Source organism: Saccopteryx bilineata, chromosome 3, assembly GCF_036850765.1.
Source record: "Saccopteryx bilineata isolate mSacBil1 chromosome 3, mSacBil1_pri_phased_curated, whole genome shotgun sequence".
NCBI lineage: Eukaryota > Metazoa > Chordata > Mammalia > Chiroptera > Emballonuridae > Saccopteryx > Saccopteryx bilineata.
Window position 1 is genome coordinate 26,052,269 of NC_089492.1, and position 23,887 is coordinate 26,076,155.

The following is a 23,887-nucleotide window of genomic DNA, read 5'->3' on the forward strand; positions in this document are numbered from 1 at the left end:
AATTAGGCCCTGGCCGGTTGGCTCAGTGGATAGAGCATTGGCTCAATATGCGAATATCCTGAGTTTGATCCCCAGTCAGAGCACACAGGAGAAGCGACCATCTGCTTCTATCCCCCTCTCCCTTCTTCTGTCTTCCCCTTCCGCAGCCAGTGACTCAGCTGGTCCGAGTGTCAGCCCCTGGGCACTAAGGATAGCTCGCTGATTGAAGCATTGGCCCGAGAAGGGGGTTGCTGGGTAGATGCTGGTCAGAGCACATGTAGGAATCTGTCCAGCTCCACTCCTCTACTTAAAAAATCCCAAAAATTTTAGATAAGAAAAGTGTTGTAGAGATTCTGTTGTCTATTATTGTAATTTTCCATTTGAGAAAATAAACTAAATTTAAAATTTAGTAGTAATTTGTGCAAGGCAAAGAGCTTTGCAAAGAGACCCTGTACTATAACTTGAAACCAGTAATTAATGTTAGACAAGCAAGGAAATAAGAGAGCTATTTAAAACAATGGACAGCAACATAAAGGAAAATCCAGTGACTATTGGAACTCACATTATCTTTAAAGAAAGTTCATTCACTCCTTTAATTCGCTCATTTTATTAGTTCCCTAATCTTTAAGAAAGGAAGAGTGTTCAGTAATATTTTGAGATTTACGATTTCTACAGAAATTATAATCTTCAGTAAGAAAATGATCATTTTGTATAATTATAAATCTGTTTGCGTTACCTCAATTGCTGCATGCCAGAGAGTTGAGCTTAAATCTTTTCTGTTCTGATAGGCGCCCGGCCAAACGGAAAGTGCAACCAAGTTTCCTCGGACTCTGATGGCATCCCCCCATATTCTTATGCCTGGATAAAAATAAAATCCCCCAAATACATATAAATTTGTAATAAGTACTATGGGAAATGTCTTTCATTTTTTTTCCATGAAATTAGATTTCTAGTTTATACCTGACAAGTGAACCCCTTAGATTTTAAATTGAGCCTTCTGAACTCTTTGATAGTGACACTCGACCACCTTTATAGACTACCTGAACTAGGATCTTCTAGGTACTTATTAAATTTGTGGGTTCACAGGCTACACCTCAAGTTTTAACAAACACACAAATAAGTTTTATATATACTGATAAGTTTGTATTATGCTTTTTACTGATATTCAAGAAAGGGTAAGCTCCTAAAATCAGATATAATTTTTTTATCAAATAATAACCTTTATTTTTATTTTATTTTATTTATTTATTATTTATTTTTGACAGAGACAGAGAGTGAGTCAGAGAGAGGGATAGACAGGGACAGACAGACAGGAATGGAGAGAGATGAGAAGCATCAATCATTAGTTTTTCATTGTGCGTTGCAACATCTTAGTTGTTCATTGATTGCTTTCTCACATGTGCCTTGACCGCGGGCCTTCAGCAGACCGAGGAACCCCTTGCTGGAGCCAGCGACCTTGGGTCCAAGCTGGTGAGCCTCACTCAAACCAGACGAGCCCGCACTCAAGCTGGCGACCTCGGGGTCTCGAACCTGGGTCCTTCTGCATCCCGTCCGACGCTCTATCCACTGCGCCACCACCAGGTCAGGCAATAACCTTTATTTTTGAATAAGCTTTTTGATTAATATGTGAGTATTTTAAAAGGCATAGCAATTTAAATTATTGATTGGTATTGGATAACTCAGATAAGATGGTGGTTCGGTAAATAACTCTTTTGGAGCTGTACTGTCCAATGGGGTACCCATAGCCACATGCGAGTACTTAAATGTAAAATAAGTTTGATTAAATTAAGTGGAATTAAATTAAATATCTAGTTCCTCAGCCACACTAGTCACATTTTGAGTGCTCAATGGCCACATGTGCTTTTGTAATGACCATATTAGCTAGACAGCCACCAATTCTATTCTCAAAGAAAGATCAATTGCACAGCATAACCCTAAAGTTTACACAGGAATGCTGTCTCAGAAGGATACGTTATTTGGAGCAAAATATTATTCTGTTACCTTCCCCCACCGTAAAGTGAATGATGTTATCATCTATGTCCAGTCCATCTGTCCCAAACACTCCGATCGCTGGGGCAAAGCCGTGGTGGAAAGCACAACCTCGGAGGTAAGAGGAGCCATGTTCTGGAATCTAGAAAACACCGGGATTCGGTGAACATGTCAAATATAAAATTAAAATAGATTTTTAAAAAAAGTTTGAAGGGGTGATCTTCAGGAAACACACCTTGATAAATAAAATACTCAATTTATATTTCAGAAAAAGAAATGATTTCCAGAAGGTCTGGGAAATTTCCACATATCTTGAATTCATAATTAAATTAAGCAAAAAAGTTATGCTTACTTTAAATTCAGCTAAAAGTTCAAGGACTTTTCTATGCATTTATATTTCTATCATTACCTATATAAAGCTAAGGTACTAAAATTTTATTTTTCAGAATAGTTTACTACATGATAAGCAGAAATATATATATTTTTAATTTTAAAAGTCAACACTCTAGGCAAGGGATTATGACTCAATGTCTGCTGGAACCAGTCAAGAAGCTGGTTAGGGGTTTCACCTTCAAACCTACAGGATTACTTTTTATTTCTATAAGAAATAAGCTCTCAATTTTTTTAAATTACCTGCCTCAGAATATCTATTTCCCCACTTTTGACAGAGGCATGGATATACAGATAAAAATGTTTTTTCTTTCTTTTTTAAAAATTTTCATTCAGTAGAGGAGGAGAGGCAGAGAGACAGACTCCCGCATGCACCCCAACTGGGATCCACCTGGGCAAGCCCACTAGGGGTCGAAGCTCTGCCCATCTGGGGGCTGCAGCTCTATAGCTCACAGCCAAGCCATGGAGCCATCCTCAGCACCCGGGGGCCAACTCACTCCAACTGAGCCATGGCTGTGGGAGGAGAAGAGAGAGATAGAAAGAGAGAGAAGTGAGAGGGGGAGGGGTGGAGAAGCAGATGGGTGTGTCTCCTGTGTGGGAATTGAACCCAGGACATCCATAAGCTGGGCCGACACTCTACCACAGGGCCAACTGGCCAGGGCATTAGATACTTTTCATTTAAAAATATTTAAGCGATACTCACTTTGTTTAATAGAAACTGTTTGAATATATGTTTGGCTATTGCTAAATAAAGCAGAGACGGGAAATGTTATTATCAGTCATCAATCCTTTTACCTTCTCCGCTGTTTTTTCTATGTTGTTTTCAACTTACCTTAAATAAACGGATGAAATGAGTGGAAGGAAATGCTCCTATAAGTCTCAAAAAGTTAACAGGAAATACATCTAAGACAGTTTTATTACATTAGATTATAGTCTTAGTCGTTCTAAGATATGTCTGTTCAGTAAAGATAAATAAAAATCAAATAGAAATAAAAATAGTTTACTTTGAATATACGCTAAAATTAAAAATAAAGCACGAACCTGTCCGAGGTTAAGAAATGTGACGGCATGGCGCGGGTCAGCACTGTCCCGGAAGCCGTCCTGACCACTGTGGTAAAACTCCACATTACTGATTCTTGCACTTCCTGTGGGAAGGAGTCAGGTACATGGCTTTTTTTCTTGGAAAATAATAAAACATTTTTGAAAAGCTACAAAGTTGTAATTTTCCCAGTTATAGACTTGTTTTCAGCTTACTCATGGAAATCTCATTAGTTTTTTTCTTGGCTCCTTTAATCTAAATGAGGCAGTATTTTGGAACATTTTTTTCACTGCCCTCTCTGCCTTCTCCCCAAAGCCTTCTTAGATATTTTTCCTAAAATCTTCCTCTTCCCATGAAAATTTAATAACAGGGATATACTATGAATCTGTTAATATATGGTGGTCCTTTGGAGGGCTACAAATTATTGCAATAACTAAAGGTATTTTCATCCCCCAAGAACCAATTTCACCCCCTTGTTGGTGATATTAGGCCTGTTGAGAATATATGACATGAGGCATGAGATATAGTTCACCTGATATTTCCATTTTGATGTTCTAAAGAGGTTTTAGGGGTATTATCTTTGCATAATGTCTTCTAGAATATGCATTGCCAGCTATCTGCTCATCAGTTTGTCATAGGTACCACTGAACTGACGAAAGCCAATTTCGTAGATTGGCGGTAACAGCAATAACAGTCCAAGAGAGACTGCTCTGGGCCATGTGCTGCACTCACGCTCAACAGGCAATGTGTGGTTTAGTGCTCAGACCACATCTAAGAGTTAGAAAATTTTATTACTCTTATCCCTTATGTAAGAAAACTGATGCACAGAGATTCATGCGGGTTTAAAAAACAAACAAACAGTAGAATATATTCCTCATTTCAAAAACTGATACCTAATACAAGGCAATAGAGAAGTTATTTTGTACTAGAACAGCGGTTCTCAACCTGTGTTTTGGTCATTCAACCCCCGCCGGGGTCGCGACCCACAGGTTGAGAACCGCTGTACTAGAAGGAAAAAGCCTGTCTCAAAATCCATGAGCCAACGATTAGATGTATGGTGGAGAACATAAGACAAATAAGGTAGAGACAGAGAAGAAATGATTACTCCAAACCACCTGGGCCTACTGAAGCCACAGATTTGCTTTCTTTACTTACATCACAAAACAATTTATAGGAGCAAGGAAAGGTTGTCATGGGAATAGGGTCCATCATGGGACTTTAAGTGAGAGAGATATGGATTAGTATCCAAGACCAGAGCAATTTCACACCTCTAATCGTCTATTTCTTGATCTTTAAAATAGGGACAGTATTGTAATGACTGTGTATGGTGCCAGGTGGGTATTAGACTTCTCAGGATGATCATTTAGTAAGTTATAGAAATGTCTGTACTATGCTGTACACCTGAAACTAATATAATATTGTCAACTGCAATTGACAAATAAAAAAAGATAAAAGGGAAAAATAATTATACCATAGTATTATGAATATTAAATAAGATAATGTGTGAAAAGCTTAGCAGTGCTTGGAATCTTGTATCATGACCCTCATTACCATCACTGTCATCAGCTAAGCTTCTATTGGCAGATTGTGACCAATAGGTAGAAGAGATAGCTGCTTGCTCAGTATAAAGGTTTTCTAAAATTAGAGCTGTTGCAAGATGCAATAGCCAGTATTGCTGAAACAGTTCAAGTCCCAAATAGATGATTACTCCTGGTACCCAGGAGGGATAGAAATATCGGCTTCCAAGAAAAAGAACCAAGGTCACCTGGAGGAAGAACTTATTCTCAGTCTCAGAAAAACAAATTACATCATGTGCTTGTCATATCAGACAGTGAAAAAGCTAAAAACCAAAAACAAGAGTCAACTAGTCAAAGGAGGACTTAGGTATTAATATGAAAAAGTTCTGAAGGTCAACAAGGGGACATTTTCAGCATCAATAAGATCAATAACCACAATGGATTAGAATATATCAAATATGTTGAATCTATGAATCTCAAAATGATACTAATAACAAAACAAATAAAAAACTCCTTGTCATCTTTGGAGGATGCTTGGGAACCAACTCATCATTTTGAAAACTAGTTAATGAGGGGAAGAATTAAGCATTTTTGTTTTCTTTCTTTCCTTCCCTCCCTCCCTCCCTCCCTCCCTCCCTCCCTCCCTCCCTCCCTCCCTCCCTCCCTCCCTCCCTCCCTTTCCCTTCCTTCCTTCCTTCTTTCTTTTCCTTTTTTTTACATTCTCTAAATAATTCTCCCTCAAGGTAGCCAAATAGTTGTTTGGAAAAGTTTTTTTTAATAGACGTATTCTAGATTTTGAATGAGGAGGGAATGGTAGAATTAAAATATCACCATTTTAAACTACTGTTATTTAATCCAGGCAATGATCATTAATGGCTGCTAACATCACAACAGGAGACACAGGCATACATTGCATACATTATGTGCTACTAATGGAAAAACACACCACCAATTATGAAGAATTTATACCTAAAAATTGAATCTGCATCTGATCAGTTTTTCTATTTCTAAACTACACATGCACAGAATATATGAAGAAGACGGGACCAACTTAAATTCTCAGGGATGCAATTGCTAAATCCCAGACTGTTGAAAACACTACAGGACAAATAATCCAGCTCAATAAAATGCAAGAAAAAAATAAATCAGAAAGATTTAAGATTCATAGCTAATTGCAACATGGACCTTATTTAGATCCTGATTTAAATACAGGGACTGCAAAGGAAGGAGGGAAGGGAAGAAAAAGGAGGGGTAAAAAAGGGAGAGGAAGGAAGGAAAGGAAAAGAATAAACTGAAGGAATCTGAACAATCATTTGATGATAAAGAACTATTATTAACATTTTTAAGTCTGACACTTTTTAAAGATGTCTTTAGAGTTACATACTGAAATGTTTTAGATCAGGGGTCCCCAAACTTTTTACACAGGGGGCCAGTTCACAGTCCCTCAGACCGTTGGAGGGCCGGACTATAAAAAAACTATGAACAAATCCCTATGCACACGGCACATATCTTATTTTAGAGTAAAAAAACAAAACGGGAACAAATACAATATTTAAAATAAAGAACAAGTAAATTTAAATCAACAAACTGACCAGTATTTCAATGGGAACTATGTTCCTCTCACTGACCACCAATGAAAGAGGTGCCCCTTCCGGAAGTGCAGCGGGGGCCAGATAAATGGCCTCAGGGGGCCGCATGTGGCCCGCAGGCTGTAGTTTGGGGACCCCTGTTTTAGATTAAATAATATGTGTCTGCTTCCTTCACAGTAGTGAAGATATGGAAACAACCTGAGTGTCCATCAATAGATAAACGGACAAAGAAGATGCAGTATGTGTAAACAAAGGGATATTATTCAGCTACAGGAAAGAAGAAACTCTGTTATTGCCACAACAAGGACAGATCTTGAAGGCATTACAGTGAAATAAGTCAGACAGAGAAATAGCAACATTGTATGGTATCATTTATATGTGGAATCTAGAAAAGCTGAACTTCTAAAAACATAGATATATAATGGTGGTTACCAGGGGCTGAGGGGGTAGAAAAATTGGGGAAATGTTGGTTAAGGATATAAACTTGCAACTAGAAAATAAATAAATCCTGGAGATCTAATGTATGGCATAGAGAATATAGACAATAATATTGTATTATAAACTTCAAAATTACTAAGAGTCTAGATCTTATATGTTCTTACCATTAAACAAAATGATAATTGTGTTAGTTAATGCTATGATAATCATATTAAAATATATAATGTATCAAATCAACACACCATACACCTTAAACTCTCACAATTTTAATTACATCTCAATAGAAAAATTCATGTGGTTGCCTAACCGGGTGGTGATGCAGTGGATAGAGAATCAACCTGGGATGCTGAGGACCCAAATTTGAAACCCTGATGTTGCCAGCTTGAGAGTGGGGTTGCCAGCTTGAGCGTGGGATCATAGACATGACCCCAAGGTTGCTGGCTTGAAACCCAAGGTCACTAGCTTGAGCAAGGGGTCGCTGGCTCAGCTTGAGCAACCCGCTCCCCCATCAATGTATGTATGAGAAAGCAATCAATAAGCAACTAAGTTGCCACAATGAAGAATTGATGCTTCTTATCTCTCTCCCTTCCTGTCTCTCTCTTTTTCCCCCTAAAAAAAAATGTGTGCGGCTACTTTAAAATAATCCAGTGGCGCCTGACCAAGTGGTGGCGCAGTGGATAGAGTGTCAGACTGGGATGCCGAGGACCCAGGTTCGAGGCCTGAGGTCGCCAGCTTGAGCACGGGCTCATCTGGCTTAAGCAAAAAGCTCACCAGCTTGGACCCAACGTCGCTGGCTCGAGCAAGAGGTTACTTGGTCTGCTGAAGGCCTGCGGTCAAGGCACATATGAGAAAGCAATCAATGAACAACTAAGGTGTCGCAACAAAAAACTAATAATTGATGCTTCTCATCTCTCTTCATTCCTGTCTATCTGTCCCTATCTATCCCTCTCTATGACTCTCTCTCTCTGTAAAAAAATAAAATAAAGTAAAATCCAGTGGCTTAAATAGTGTGGGTGGGCATACAGATGAAACAAGACTGGCCAAAGTTGATCATTGTGGAGCTGGTGGTAGATACACTGGGATTCATTACACTATTTTTTCTATTTTTAGTATTTTTTTGAAAATTTTCTTCAAAAATAACAGGTCTGTTGTGCTTGTTATAAAATGATTTCTGTTTGGGTGAGAGGCTTGGTTAGCTATTATGTGAAGTCATTGTTAATTTGATCATTCTTACTCTATGAAAACAAAATAAGAATAATATTAGGGATTTGATTTAGGAGGGTAGCATCTACGCTACATCATCCCACTCAAAGCTTTATTGTTCCATGTGTTAAAAACAAGACAGCAGTCCCCAAGTGGAGTCACTTACGCTACACCACACATCACCAACTGAAATTGAACTTGACTACAGTTTTGGCTTTTCCACAAATGGACTCTTAACCAGTCAGTCAATCGGGAAGGGCCTGCGCGGCATTGGGGGTCATCTCCAGATAAACCCCTGCCATTCTTGACAGGGAAAGTGACCCTGCACTAACCAGTCACTATTTTTTGCCTAGTATAACTTCCTCCTATTCCTTTCTGCCTGTAAAAGCTTTCATTTTTGTATGGTTCTTCCAAGCTCCTTTTTACCTGCTAGATCGAATGCTGCCTGCTGTATGAATCACTGGATAAAGCCAGTAAGATCTCTACAATTTTACTCAGTCATATTTTGTTTCTTAACACATGAGAGCCTATAAAGTGAAAATGAAAGAACTGACTAAACACAGAAAAGACTGCCTAATAGCTCATTTAGAAAAAGAATTTGACTTTGTACCAACCTTTAAATGTCATCATGTTTTCAGTGAACGAGCTGACCAGGACACGTGCACCAAAAGACTCCTTGAACCAGCCTGGGTAGTCTTCACCAAGTATTTTGATGTTCCTACTCAGTATCCCAACATCAGCGGCTAACGTGTAGCTCTGACCTGTTTCAGGGACCTGGTATCTTCCAGCTGCAACAAAAGAACAGCTGGATTATTACCAAGAGTGAGAAATACCTGTCTTTATTAGTTTTTCCACAGTTCACAGGTTACATAACTCTCTAATAGGCCAAAAGTCAACACAAATGCATGAATTGATTATTTTATACTTTAATATACCTAGATGGCAGACTGAAATGTCAGCTCTTTATTTATAAAGTGAAATATGATCAAAAGTATTTCTTCTCTTAACACTAAAAAAGATTACAATCAGCAGTTATAAAATTATTGCTTTATAGAAAGTTTACAATCATTTTATACATCAAAATGCTGTTGTAAGGCAAGGTGAAAGGTTCTTGCAACTTTACTAGACGAGGGAATGAGGTAGAGAAATAAAAGAATTGCCTAAGACTGTGTGGAGAGTCAGCAGTACACAGATACTGCCTCTCCTGACCCTGAGTCTTGTTTCGTTCCACTTTCCCTGTGGCATATTTTGTATCAACCACAGTTCCTTATAAATATTAGTAGCAGAGCAAACACAATGTGTATCCTTACATATCTTAGTGATCTGTAAAATATAGCCTAAATTACATTCTACAAGTCTAGAAACCTTATTTGAAAATTTAAGACAAACAGGTACATTTCAAATAGAAATATTGGGTAGTTTAAAGGAAAGACTATAATGTCAAACTTCAAAAACTTTTGCTTTTGATTAAAATATTCTTCGATGAAATTTTTCCTTTTGATTTAAAGAAAAAATGTGATGTAGAATGTAAATATGCTTCTATCAAAATACTGCTTTAAACAGTTCTTTCCAGCTTGTTTTTCATGCAGGTTGCATAGCTACAAGTGTCTCAGGCCGCCTCACAGCGGGGGTTCTCCTGAGTGCAAGAAATATCGAAGCGAATCTTCGAACATTCCACTTCTAACTGCTTCCACGTCCTGGGGTTCAGACGGAGGTTGCATGTCAAATGGGGAAAGGCTGGGGTGTGGGGAGGGCCCTGGTCCTACAGTCTGAAATTTGGTTTTCAGTTGATCCTGATGAATTAATTCCCTCTTCCCTGGAATATTATGGTTTTACCATTTGGCTGTAGTTTGCTTAAATAACTAAGAAATGTGTCCGTGAAACCCCAATCAGGACAAAGATGCCCTTGGATCAAGGGTTTTCAAATTTTAGTGTGCATCAGGATCATTTAGAAGCCTGCTTAAAACAGAAAGTGCCACCTTCCCCCATAGAATGTAATGCTGAATATTTGCTGAATAAATAAAGGCCTACAGCAAGGTTTCTTGTAGCCAACATATAAATAGTAGCATGCTTGGGGTACCAGTACCAGTCTCAGTGAAATGCTCTTTTTTTTTTTGTAGTTTTCCAAAGTTAGAAGTGAGGAGGCAGAGAGAGAGACAGACTCCTGCATGTGCCCGACTGCGATCCACCCAGCATACCCATTAGGGGGCGATGCTCTGCCCATCTAGGGCATTGTTCCATTGCAGCTGGAGCCATTCTAGCACCTGAGGCAGAGGCCATGGAGCCATCCTCAGAAACCCGGCCAACTTTGCTCCAGTAAAGCCTTGGCTGTGGGAGGGGAAGAGAGAGACAGAGAGGAAGGAGAGGGGGAGGGGTGGAGAAGCAGATGGGCGCTTCTCCTGTGTGCCCTGGCTGGGAATCAAACCTGGGACTTACACATGCCACACCAGCGATGATCTACCACTGAGCCAACCAGCCAGGGCTTGAAATGCTCTTTTAAAATATTTGTGAGATATTTCATCAAGTAATTGTACTCACAGAGGAGAGCACTAAAATGGGACTATTTCAAGGTATTTTAATTACATATCTATTTGGATAAAGAACAACCACTTACCAAGGTGAGTGTAGGAAAGGGTATCATTGAGAATGAGAATTTTATGATCATGCAGGATTTTAACGATGCTTCTAGTTTCTGTCTGGTGGACATCATAGCTTGTGGTTGTTATCACAACCTCTTCTCCCTCCTTAGAAAAATTCAAGTGCCAAATTCAAGAACAATTTAAAAAATAGCTTTATATTTTTTAAAAACTATTTAGTAATTCTTATTTAACTTATATCTGATTAGCATCATAGCACTATCAGAGAGAAAAAAACATACAAGTAGTTCTCTAAAGTAAATATACTATTTTTTATATTAAGCATTCTTAATTTAATTCAGTTACTTAATAGAAACATAGGCTATTCATTTTTAATAAAAAATTAAATAGATCAAAGGAAATATATTCATAATTTTATTAAAAACTGATCAGAACATTATGAAGACTTAAAAAATTCCCCTGGTTTTTTAAAAAGCATAATTAACTATCACTTGATAATCCTGACAGGTAGGAAAGGAAGAGAAAACTTCAAGAGGGAGACCAAGTCTAGAATCTGTATATTGTATATGACAAGCTCCTTCCTGTAACCCAGCTCAAATGTACCTGTCGGGGAGGAAAAATGTTCTTTCCTCTACCCTTCTAAGTTCTTAGTGGGGACCCCAATAACAAAAGACAGATTAACAAGAGAAAAATAATATAAATTTATTTTATGTAAGTTTTATGCGACCCAGAAGCCTTCGTAAGGAAATGAACACCCGAAGACGCTGTTAAACCTGAGTGTTTCTCTGCTAGCTTTGATGAAGAGTGGAATAGAGGGGAAATGTGGGCACAAGTTCAGGGTAATAAACTGGGAGAACCGGCCAGGTCTGTCATTCAGATTTCTCTCTGTGTCCCTTTGTCTGCGGGGATGAGGGTGGTCTTGTCCTCTGGGGATAGGAGGGGCACCTCACACATGAAGTTTTTATGACCCTCTTTGGGGCAAAGTACAAGTCCTTCCAGCACAATAGGCTGTTGCTCAAATTCCTTCATCTTAAAATAGTCAAGGGAGCATGTCCTGAATTTAATATTTGGGGTAGCATGTCCTTGAGAGATGCATTCTCTGACCACCCCCGTTCAATGTTGTCTTCCACCCTCTATCTACCACAGCAGTCTGTTTCTCTCGAACTACCTGTTTCATTTCCTTCATCGTGTGCATTATCTGAAATGAGCACATATCTCTTTGTTCGTTCAGTGTCTCCTTCTCCTACCCCAATGTAATTTCTACCATAGTTAGACCACTTCCTTCACAACGGAATCCTCTGTCTAGAAAATGTCTGACACTTGGTTCAATATTCACTGGATAACTAAAGTGCAGAAAATATTAATTGGATAAAGAATAAAAATATTTATTAGAGAAATAATAAGGATATTAAAAATCATTTAAATACCTTCCAAAAGCTAATCACACCTCAACTATCACAAATAAAAACCAACTGTACATAGATTATACCTCCCAATAAATCTCCCTTCTATTAACCAATTTTAAACTACATTATGAGAACCAATCCCTTTGATGATTTGTTTTGATATTTTCAGGCTAAGCCTCCCTTTGTTTTGTGACTCATACACTCATCCTCAGTAGAAGGGAACTGGCTGAGACCTGAGGGCTTAGAAAAGGCATCCTTCCATTTTCCTGAACCTTCAGCCTGAAACAAGCCTGTGACTCCAGGGCCCATGCACACCTGTGAGGACAGTAGTGAGAGGGATTGCTACACTCAGGCTACTCAAATCTCTCCTTCAACACAAGTATTATCTGAATATCACTGGGCATCAGGAGTTGTTTCTTCCAAATGCTTAACATGTAAAAACCACAAATTAGAAGTTGAGAGCCAAGATAACAATAAAAAGTATGTAAAATAATTTCTTTTTTTCCTGTTTTATAAGAATTTATAATAAACAAATATTTGACCCTAAAACTTTCATAGTCCTCTTTCATAACTAATATATATATATACATGATATTCTTTATATATCCTGAAAGGCCTCTGAGACCACATTTTTAGATACCTGCCATCAGGTCAGCTTTTTGAGTGCAAGCTAGTTGCAAAATATACATTTCTCACCGGGTTAATCATAGGAGAAATAAATGTCTATGAGAATCAATCAGAATGCTTTTTAAGCTGACCCATAGTGTGTATTCACTTTGCACCAGACAGTATTCCTCTACCTGCCAATCCACGGCATCCACCAGAGACAGGACTTTGGAACCTGCCTCTGCAGTTTCCAAGAGTTTAGTTTTATATATTGAACGTGGAATTCCATGAAGATCCAGCTCACCAAACACTCCTGCAGGAGAAAAACACACTCCTGTTCATTCACAACACAGTACTGAGTTAGGTGCTGATATAAAATGAAACAGTTCATTGATATGTTTTAATAGTCGACTGAACAATTTCGAATGACTGAATGAAATCAATTGGGGGTATCTGCTCAGGGCTTTGACGCTTTGGTTCACTTCTAAGAATCTGGCCCACGGACATTGAAGACCAGTGCGTAAGGAAATATAACTGCAGATACTTGTTTTAACAATATTTGAAAATATTAGAAAACTAGAATTAATTAAATTATATTTTAATAGAATAATGGGATAAATTATACTAACAACATGATGTAATATGTATAAAAAGGGAGTGGCGCAGTGGATAGAGCGTCAGACTGGGACATGGAGGACCCAGGTTCAAAATCCCAAGGTCACCAGCTTGAGCATGGGCTCATCTGGTTTGAGCAAGCCTCACCAGCTTGAGCCCAAGGTCGCTGGCTTAAGGGGTCACTCGGTCTGCTGTAGCCCCCCAGTCAAGGCACATATGAGAAAGCAATCAATGAACAACTAAGGGGCTGCAACAAAGAATTGATGCTTCTCAGTCTCTCTCTCCCTTCCTGTCTGTCTGTCCCTATCTGTCCTTCTCTCTGCCTCTCTCTGTCTCTGTCACACACACACAAAAGAAGAGTGTTATCTGTAAGTATTGATCTGGAAAGATATTCATATTACTGAGAAAAGAAAACTATATGGTAATTATTTAATTTGACCATGTTTTTGTAAAAGGCACAATACTACCACCACAAATCAATACATATAATGTAAAAATAGGCATAGATTTTAAAAAAAATAAAAAGACATGTAAAAATTGCTAAGGAATGTTAGCTAGTTTTCTTAAGAGGAGAGTAGAATTGAAAAGATGTATATTTTTGCTTAATATTTTTTCTTAATATTGTTCTGTGTTGTTTAAAATGTTATTTTTGAAATAAAAAATAAACACATAAAGAGCAAGAACAAAAAAAAAATTTTAAGACTAAATTTGTCTTCCTTAGGACATTTTTTAAGATTTGAATTTGTCTCAGGAGAGCTAACTCAACCTCAAACAAATTTTTATCCCCTTAGTTACTGACTGTCACTGTTTTACAAATTGTACGGTGAAGCAATTACAGCGCATGACTGTATGTGCCTTTTCAATAAAGACATAGTGCTATTAAGAAAAGCTGTTATTCTCTGGGACCAAATCAAACCTCCTCAGGTTCTTTGCCTTCCAGACTCAAAGAGGAACAGACACAGCCACACAGAGGCAACGAGGAAGTTAAAACTCTGGGTCAGTTGCCTCTGGTGTCAGTTACCCACAGATTATTAATACTGTAAATAAAATAATGTGTAAGAAAGTTACCATTTTGTACAAAGGCACTAAAATATGAAAAGGATTATTTCTTACATAAAAGAAAAATTACAGAGAAAATTAAATTGGAGAAGTAATATGCATATGGAGAGATTTGTTAATGTTAATTTGGACATCTACATCTATTTTAATGTGACATGACTTCATTTCTGAAAATCTCTCCCACTTTTATAACCCTTTACTATAAATAAGTATCTGTAAAAGCTTCTGATACCATAACACCATGAACTGATAATACACTTTAGTACTATATGTATTACAGTACATTCTTAAAACTGATATGCATGATACTTTTAGTATCTGGAAACACATACCTAAGACCTTTGACCCCTGGTTTGGTCCTCCTGGAAAAGCCCACTCTAGAGTCGAATGATTTCCTCTAAGAACAATCTGTAATTCTCCTTTGAAAGGGTTATCTTCCCAGCCACCAATTAGTCTGCCTCCCTGCAGTGCAGCAGAAAATTGTTGATACTTAGAATTTAAGCAGAAAAATTCCCCCCATAAAAATTAAATTCGGAATACTGGCAACCTTCTCTAGTGAAAATGAATATATTCTGTTACACAAGTGACCATAATTGGGCCCATTCACTATGGGATAGGCAATTGAAATAATTCTTCCAAGGTCAAATCCAATATCTACTTACTGTCAGAACTGGATCCCAAACTGAGACCTTTTAAGACCTAAACTAGTGCTGTTTGAAGAGATCACAGTAGATTTTAAAATAACGTGGCATATATAAAATATACTCCTTTAGTTAAGTCCAAGCCATGCCATTTATGAGCCATTATTGATAATAATAGCTATTATTAAATGCTCGCTGTTTCTATGTCAATCACAGTTTGTAATGCTTTACATATATATTGGAACACTTAACCTTTACACTAAATTAATGAATAGGTATTAGTCACATTTTAAAGGTAAGAAAACTAAAGCTAAAAGTGGTCAAATAACTTACCTAAGGTGACCCAGCTATTCAACAGTGAGGCAAGAATTCAATCGCAGCTTTAATTTACCTCAAAGCTCACACATGTAATAAAAATACCATATATCTTTAAAACATTAAAAGCTTAGTTTTATCAGAGAAGCAACTGCACATTTTTATTTTTTTAATGGTGCTCAATAGGTTTATGGTTAGGCCATTCTTTTTAAAGAACCATAATAAAAGACTGATAGAACAATTAAACTGATTATGCTGTTAACTGATCTCAGATTGAGGTTTCTGAGACAATGAAGTGATAGTTCTAAGCTACTATTTTTTCTTTTCAGTTTTCCAAAGCTGGAAACGGGGAGGCAGTCAGGCAGACTCCCGCATGCACCCTACCAGGATTCACCTGGCATGCCCACCAGGGGGCGATGCTCTGCCCCTCTGGGGCATCGCTCTGTTGCGACCAGAGCCATTCTAGCGCCTGAGGCAGAGGCCACAGAGCCATCCTCAGTGCCTGGGCCATCTTTGCTCCAATGGAGCCTTGGCTGCAGGAGGGGAAGAGAGAGACAGAGAGGAAGGAGAGGGGGAGGGGTGGAGAAGCAGATGGGTGCTTCTCCTGTGTGCCCTGGCCGGAAATCGAACCCGGGACTCCTGCACGCCAGTCCGACACTCTACCACTGAGCCAACCAGCCAGGGCACTACTATTTTTATTAATCTGCTTCTCTGTTCATACTTCCATCTACATTCATTCATTTTATGAAATACTGTTCCTCTTAATTTTTTAAAAAAGGATTAAAATCTTTTACTCCCCCCCCCCCCCCCCGCAGAACTCCTGGGGATTTACTGTTGGTTGAACCAAATTGTGAGTTAGCTGTACTTATAACAACACAACTATCCTATGGAGGACTGAAATTGGGCAAATCTAAAAGAGAGGTAGCATGATAGTCACTCTTCAGGAATGTTCAGTCCACAATACAAAGGAAAGAAGAGCAGGAGAGCAGAAACGTATTAAACTTACACTGCATCACATTTCATGGACTTGAGACAGCTGTGTTCTTTATTCACACCAACTGAGTATGCTTTCTTATGATGTTGCATTAAATCACCAACATTTTAGAATTTGGTTAATAAATTACAAGACCCGTACTATTACCTGCAGTGATATGTAGGTAGCATTCAAAACAACCTTTCTGTAAGAAGACTCTGCGGCTGCCACATGGTATTTATCTTCCAGTTCAAGCACCCCCCAAATAATCAGCCTTTCCAGTGGTGGAATATCTGTGTCTGCAACAACCCATGTTCCTATAAAACAATACTTTAATATAAGAAATATAATCCATAGATTATAGCCTATACATAAAACATTGGCAACCTTATTGGTGAGTCTTGGTTTTGAAGTGTGCAACCCTTTTTCCATACAATGACTGATCCTTGTCTTTCCCAGAAAAATCTATACTCTTAATATTCAGGTTTAAGTTCACATAAAACCCAGATGGCTAAGACTGATATCCAGGATATGATAACATATAGAATCCATCTCCACATTTGCTATTTCCTACAGTATACTTCATAAAGGTAGAATACTAACTATTGTATGGCATCTATCCTAATGTTGCATAAACACAGGCATTATACTTCTTTATGTGTTTACCTTCAGGAATAATCACATTTGCTCCTGGGTGAGGTATGGTATAATTATTTTCCCGAGATGACTGCCAAAAAGAATCATTTGACCATAAGCTGAAAACAAAAGGAAAATAATTCCATGAAGTATTATCACTATATATTTAATGACCTTATTTTTAGGGTGTAACACTATACTAGATGATTTGAGGATGACAGAATGCAAATGAAATGGTTTATAATTTCACTAAGTAGATAAGCTAATATGTGAAATTAGGAACATACTCAACACACACAACTACCTATATAGATTTTTCTCCGTTGAAAGCAACTTCCTTTCCATCCACGGTCTGAATCACATTTTTCCCCACTAAATCCTTACTTCCTGTTGTCAGGAAGTTCCATGATCTCAGTGTACTGATGACGTGTTATAGAGCTGTGCACCTGAAACCTGTATAATTTTGTCACCAGTGTCTCCCCAGTATAAAGTCAATAAAAATAAAAATTTAAAAATGAAATTGACTTAGAGTTTAAAAAAGGAAGTTCTGTGATCTCAGGTAATTCACCTAAGGTCACTGGACTTTACCTATATAATAAGGGAATTGGTCTAATCATTCAGATCTAACATTCTGCCACTCTAAGATTACCAGTAACAAACATAATTTTTATGAGATTTTTCCCATTATCATCATGGTGGTTACAAGGCTCAAGTGAAGTAATGTGGAAGGGCTTTGTGATCTACGAGGCACTGGGAAGGTGGGGGACATTTTTCTCCCCCAGGAGTGATGTATGGAAAGGATTATCAGTGCTATTGAAGGTAGGAACAAACAAAAGGCCTACATACTTATATGTGGTGGGTCGCTTCCTGGGAATTGGATTTCTGGACGGGGGATGCACGGGAAAGCAGTCTTGGAGAATGCAGCAGTAGGCTTGGAAATTAATAATAACATCTTTCACATCAGGATCCAGCGTCCCAGAAACCGGCTGGCTTTGAGGAAGGTCATTTCTCCCTGAAACTAAAAGGGGAGTAAAGCAATTTAAAAATAACATGATGACCAAGGGACTTAAATATAAGCAAAATCATGGACAATTTGAATATATTCTTTAGATAGTAACTTGGTATGATTCAAATGCATGGAATAGATAAGGAGAAATTCTGACCAAATGCATGTCTCATTGAGAAGCACATGGTTAAAATATCTTGAAAATATATTTTATAATTTAAAATTTTTTAAAAAATATTTTCCTTTTCTAAGAATAATTAAATAATAAAATTAAAACAAAATATATGACAGATTTCATTGTATTCATTTTCTCTAATTATGTGATATAAATTTGAGGATCATGTTTAAATTAAAAGTGTTTGTGTATCACCTGACCAGGCGGTGGCACAGTGGATAGAGCGTCGGACTGGGATGCTGAGGACCCAGGTTCAAGACCCCGAAGTCGCCAGCTTGGAGTGGGCTCATCTGGTTTGAGCAAAGCTCACCAGCTTGGACCCAAGGTCGCTGGCTTGAGCAAGGGGTTACTCAGTCTGCTGAAGGCACACGGTCAAGGCACATATGAGAAAGCAATCAATGAACAACTAAGGCAGCAGTTCTCAACCTGTGGGTCGCGACCCCAGCGGGGTCGCCTAAAGCCATTGGAAAATACATAATGCATATCAGGTATTTACATTCTGAATCATAACTGTAGCAAAATTACAGTTATGAAGTAGCCACCAAAATTATTTTTTGGTTTGGGGTCACTGCAACATGAGGAACTGTATTGCAGGGTCATGGCATTAGAAAGGTTGAGAACCACTGAACTAAGGTGTCGCAATGAAAAACTAATGATTGATGCTTCTCAGCTCTCTCCGTTCCTGTCTGTCCCTATCTATCCCTCTCTCTGACTCTCTCTGTCTCTGTTAAAAAAAAAAAAGTTTGTATATCTCCAAACATAAAATGTAAGTTTTTAATTCAACTCAAGGCTTTTTCCAGCATAAATTTCGTCTCCAGTCCTTTCATTCAACAAACATTTCCTGAATCCTGCTATATACAGGGTACTGTATAACACTTGCCAATTAAGCAATTGTTGTCTCCCTTTAGACAAAGCAGTAGATAAAATAACCGCTTCTGCCGAATGACTACATACCCAAGTAATACAAAGTACTAGTGTTGGCTTCAAGGTGCCAGTCTCCATTCCTACTTGTATTCCAACTCAAGGGATTTGAAGAGCCATTTCTCATATCAATAACATTAAACATGTCAGGATTTTGAGTGAAGTTATGAGATATGATGACATAGTCTTCTTCCTATAGATGTTTACAAAAAGAGACTTGTTTTAAATGTTAATACCCTGCATAATAGGCATTAATTGTGATGACAGAATTAGTCTATATATTAACACAAGTTTTGGTTTCAGTTTCTTCCATTTTTATATTTTGTTTATTAACATTTTATATGTCTACGGCAATAATGCTAACTCTGTCACTAAGGCAATAAATGTCTATTTCTCTTTCTCTCTCTATATATATATATATCTTAACCCACATGTGTATTTTGGAAAATATTTTATTTCTATAATGTTTGAAAACATTTAAAACAATGCAATAATGCTAGGGTTCTTTTTTTTATTGGCTGCACATATGCAGTATAAATATAAGAATATAAATGGAGGAGATGAAGATATCAATTCGGGATACTGGCTTCCATTAGACGTGGAGAGGTAGAGATGAGATCAGCGTAAGTCATAAGCCATACAGGGAACTTCTGCATCATCTAAAAGGTCTATTTCTTTTTAAAAGTCAAAGTAAATATTCATGGAACGTTAGATTCAGATAGAGCTGGGTGACAGGCACAATAGGATTTGGCTATTTTCTATAATTTTTTGTTTAATATATTTCATAGTACAAATAATAAAGCCCTTCACTAGTCCCTGAAATATCAAAGCACTCAGTCAGTAAGTATGAGTCATGGTCATGGTAATAATAACAGGGCACAAGTTTAGTAACATGGGAATGAGGCAAGAAGGTTGCTTACTTCTGATTACTGAATATAGGTTCTTTTTGGCTTGTCTTAGATAGAGGGTAGGTCATGGAAGGTGTGTAGGACTTTAATAGGTCAATATTCTGGGCCAGTTGGTTTAAGGATAATGTACCTTGTGGTTGAATAATGTTAAATCTTAAGTATTAGAAGATGGATTTTATAGCTCTTTGTTTACCTTAAATCCATAGAATGTTGATGTATATGATATGTTGGTTATGTGATCCACACCTTTAAAATACCAATTAATGTGCTTTGCATTTGGAATCAGAGCCATCCATCCAGACATATGAGTCAGTCGTTTCTTCTGAAAGGGAACAATGCTTGTGCCTGTAGGAGAAAAATAAAACAAACAAATAATAGTAATCTCTACCTCTAGAAAATTCCTCCTTCTGTGGACAAACACAAATGGAAAACTTTGGTCTAGTCTAGGGAAGTCTCTAAAGAGGCCCAGCATAGCATTTCAGTACTGATGTTCTAAATGTCACTGTTTAAGATTAGTCGTAACTGAAACAAAATGCTTTTTCATTTGGAATTTGGAATTGAGGTGGAGCCTTTATAACTTAGAGAAATAAAAAAAAATTGAAGCATAATGATTATAAAGACTATGACAGAAATACTTAAATATATTAATTCAATTCTTTACATATCATTGATATAAAGTATAATTCCATTTCTTACTCTTTTAATAACTTAATTCCTAAGAATCATTGATTTGTAATGTATGTAAACATAAGTTCAGATTCTTTATTAGATTCTCTTATATTCGTTGAGTTAATCAAAATCTGCATACCATGTGCAAGTGACAAGTTTGACTTAGAACTCTTAAGGAACTAGGTTGTAACTAGACTAACACAAAAACTGGCTCTGATACACTAAATTTTAAGAGTGATATACTTGGAACCAGAACTACTTTTTAATGGAAAAAACCATAAAATATAGTTATGCTTTTCTCACTAGAGAGTACCTGACAACTTCAGTAGATCTGAAAAAATCTCTTACAATATAAAGAAAGAATCTGTGATTAATTGCCCATATTCTACTTTTTTCTTTCCTTCACTCTCTGATTGAATTTTATGTTAAATCTGTAACCTCTTCACTTACAAATGTAAGAGGAATCTTCTAGAAGCAAGATTATAAAATAAACTGTCATCTTTTTTTTTTTTTTTTAGTTTGGGGATAAGGCAAAGAAATAAACACCAATATCAAGGGGGAACAATTCATTCCTTCTTAGGCTTAAGAAGTAGTGTTAGTTTTGAAAGGGCCATGAGCAGAGGCACTAAACACAGTTCCAAAAGTCCTGCAACACACAAGAAGAGGTTTGAGGACTGGGTCACTCAGCAAATTCCAGTCCTCCCCCCTCCTTCAGGGCAGAGAAGACTTCCCTGCCCTGTTGACATTGGGGGACTCCTTTGGGCCCACTGGATATTAGCAGAACCGACTTTTGCAAAGGCTTGAAAAGTGCTTGCCTTTCAATGAAACTAATGACACATACATATATAAATATATCATCATAGTAAATGATGGAAGTGGTGCTACATACTTACTATCCACTGCCCACTAGTCTCTGGATGTGGATAAGAGAGGGAAGGAGGAAGGTGAAAGTAGGGGGGACCAAAATCTAACTTAAGTTATCCAAGTGGAAATTCGCTGCTGCTCACCTATTTCCTAGCTCCAGGCCAACTCACAGACTCCAAGCACCTTCCCCCCACCCCCACCACCACCCCAGTCCTCAGTGAGTGGGAGGAACCTGTGACCATGTATCAGGCGACTGCAAACTAAAGAAAGGAAACTACCCAGACATTCCAAGAGTTGTTCGATCCTGGCTCTGAACTGATACTAATCCTGAAACACCCTGAATGCCACCATGCTAACGTGCTCCCCAGCCAGAGTAGAGTGGCAGGTTGCATCTCTGCTCAGTCTCACAAGGAGGCCAGTGGGGCCAGTGGCCCATTTTCTGGCTATTTGTCCAGTTCAGTGATGTATGGTGGGAAAAGAATTCTGTTTGAAAAGAAGTTGTAATTCTTACAAGAAATATTTTAATAATAAGACAGTCTGATAATATGGAGTAGAATAACAGAATTCCAGGATGTTCTGATGGCTCTAACACAGAATTGCTAATTTTAGCAGCTATAATATGACTGGTATGATCATGCTGCACATTTTCTAAATTCATTTGTCATATTTTAAGATGCATGATTTTAGTCTCAAATTGTGAGTTTCTACCTTATCAATGTCACTAAATATGAAAGTGCTGATACTGTTTTTAGGTAACATTATGAAAATACCTGCAATATATTAAAGAAAAATGGTTAATGTTGATACTTTCATGGGAGAAATAATCTCATTTGGATTCTGTTGATAAAAATCTCTTTCTATACTTATGGTTCCTTATTATATGTTTACTTTACATCATGATGACGGCAGTTTTATACAGTGTCATCAAGAAGCTATATGATTTAAATTTATGCAGAAAATGTAGAAAACTATATTTGATTATTGTCTGTTTAGCAAATTTTTGATTCATCAATACATTTTTTACTTTCCACAATCTGAGGTCCATCAGAACAGTGAATGTGAAAGTGGATTCATTATAGATAGATATTTTAGCAAATAACTACTAGACAGCTGAATGAATGGATAGGAAGATAAAGAGCTGGCGATATAGATCTAAGCCAGAGTAGGAGAGACCAGGTATAATGAGAATCGATATATTTAGCAACTAGAAAAATTCTCACGTTGGTTCCCTAATTAATACAGTGAAGGAAAATCTGAAAATCTCATAGGAAGGACTCATTGAACACTCTGGGGACCATGCCTCCTCCACCCCTCACCAAGATAATAAAATAAAAGTAATTTCAAATCCTTGAGGAGAAAAATGAAGCTAGTGCCCCAGTGCGAGCTGAGAGATGCACAAACCAGGATTCCTACCACTTTCTCATTTAACTTCCTTTTCTGGCCCACTGGATATTAGCAGAACTGACATTTGGATGCCAGATGGATCATTGGAGCTCCAGTGGCGCAATCGGTTAGCGCGCGGTACTTATACAGATGGATCATTAATAATGACAAGAAATGAATGAAATCAAGTCAAGGTAATGGCATCAAGCACATCTGGTTGCAAGTACAGTATCTTTCCTGAAACAAGTCAATAAATCAACAGTTTTGAGCACCTGGTGGGCAGCTCCTGATCAAGGTAATGCTCCGCCACCCCATTTCAATCAGCAGAGATGATCAAAAGCATCAACCTTCAGTGGCAGGAACAAGGGTGTATTTATACTGCCCTGCTCCAAGGGCTATGTTGACTTCCCTGCTCTGTGTCAGAATATTGGCTGGAGATTCCTTAATCAGCAAATATCACACTGATTCATGAATTTATGTGATACTCCTCACATGGCCATTTTCAGTGCCTGGGTTCTGCCTATAAATAGTATGCTTTTAGAAATGTTCCAAACAGTGAGTGACAACTCAAGAAGATGATGAGGAAAATAGTTAAATTAGTGGTTTAAACTTTTCTACTCCACTTACCAAAGGCGTCTGAGAGAACCACGTCCTTTTCCAGCAGGGATACTGGCGAAGGCTTGTTGAATGCTAAACGGTGGAAGCTGACAGAGGCGTCACAGACAGACCCGGGAAACCCCACGCTCCACTCGGCTTCCTGAGTGCAGTGAGAAGGGTCCAGCAGTGAGCTGTGGGGAATGACGGTGTGTCCTTTATGCCCTAGGGAATGAACACAAGCAGCATGTTTCCTACTTCATGTTATACAACTGAAAAACCAAACTGTCTGCAATGTAAACCTACTATGATCCACAGTATTGCCAATATAATAAAAAAGTCTTGGTAATATCTTTTTGTTTGTTTCTTTGGTGT

The 23,887-nt window shown here is 37.9% G+C and overlaps 1 protein-coding gene across 1 annotated transcript in view; it reads right to left on the reverse strand.

Moving 5' to 3' along the window:
- Positions 1–23,887, reverse strand: part of PKHD1L1 (PKHD1 like 1) — a 167,735-nt gene that overhangs the window by 37,937 nt on the left and 105,911 nt on the right. The window contains exons 50-62 of the mRNA XM_066265808.1: positions 23,546–23,737; positions 20,196–20,347; positions 19,128–19,287; positions 17,839–18,010; positions 17,023–17,111; positions 16,525–16,673; positions 14,760–14,889; positions 12,948–13,066; positions 10,759–10,888; positions 8,759–8,932; positions 3,400–3,503; positions 1,981–2,110; positions 716–837 (exon numbers count right to left, since the gene is read on the reverse strand). Coding sequence (XP_066121905.1) covers positions 716–837; positions 1,981–2,110; positions 3,400–3,503; positions 8,759–8,932; positions 10,759–10,888; positions 12,948–13,066; positions 14,760–14,889; positions 16,525–16,673; positions 17,023–17,111; positions 17,839–18,010; positions 19,128–19,287; positions 20,196–20,347; positions 23,546–23,737 — 1,823 coding nt within the window. The remainder of the gene's footprint in view (positions 1–715; positions 838–1,980; positions 2,111–3,399; positions 3,504–8,758; positions 8,933–10,758; positions 10,889–12,947; positions 13,067–14,759; positions 14,890–16,524; positions 16,674–17,022; positions 17,112–17,838; positions 18,011–19,127; positions 19,288–20,195; positions 20,348–23,545; positions 23,738–23,887) is intronic.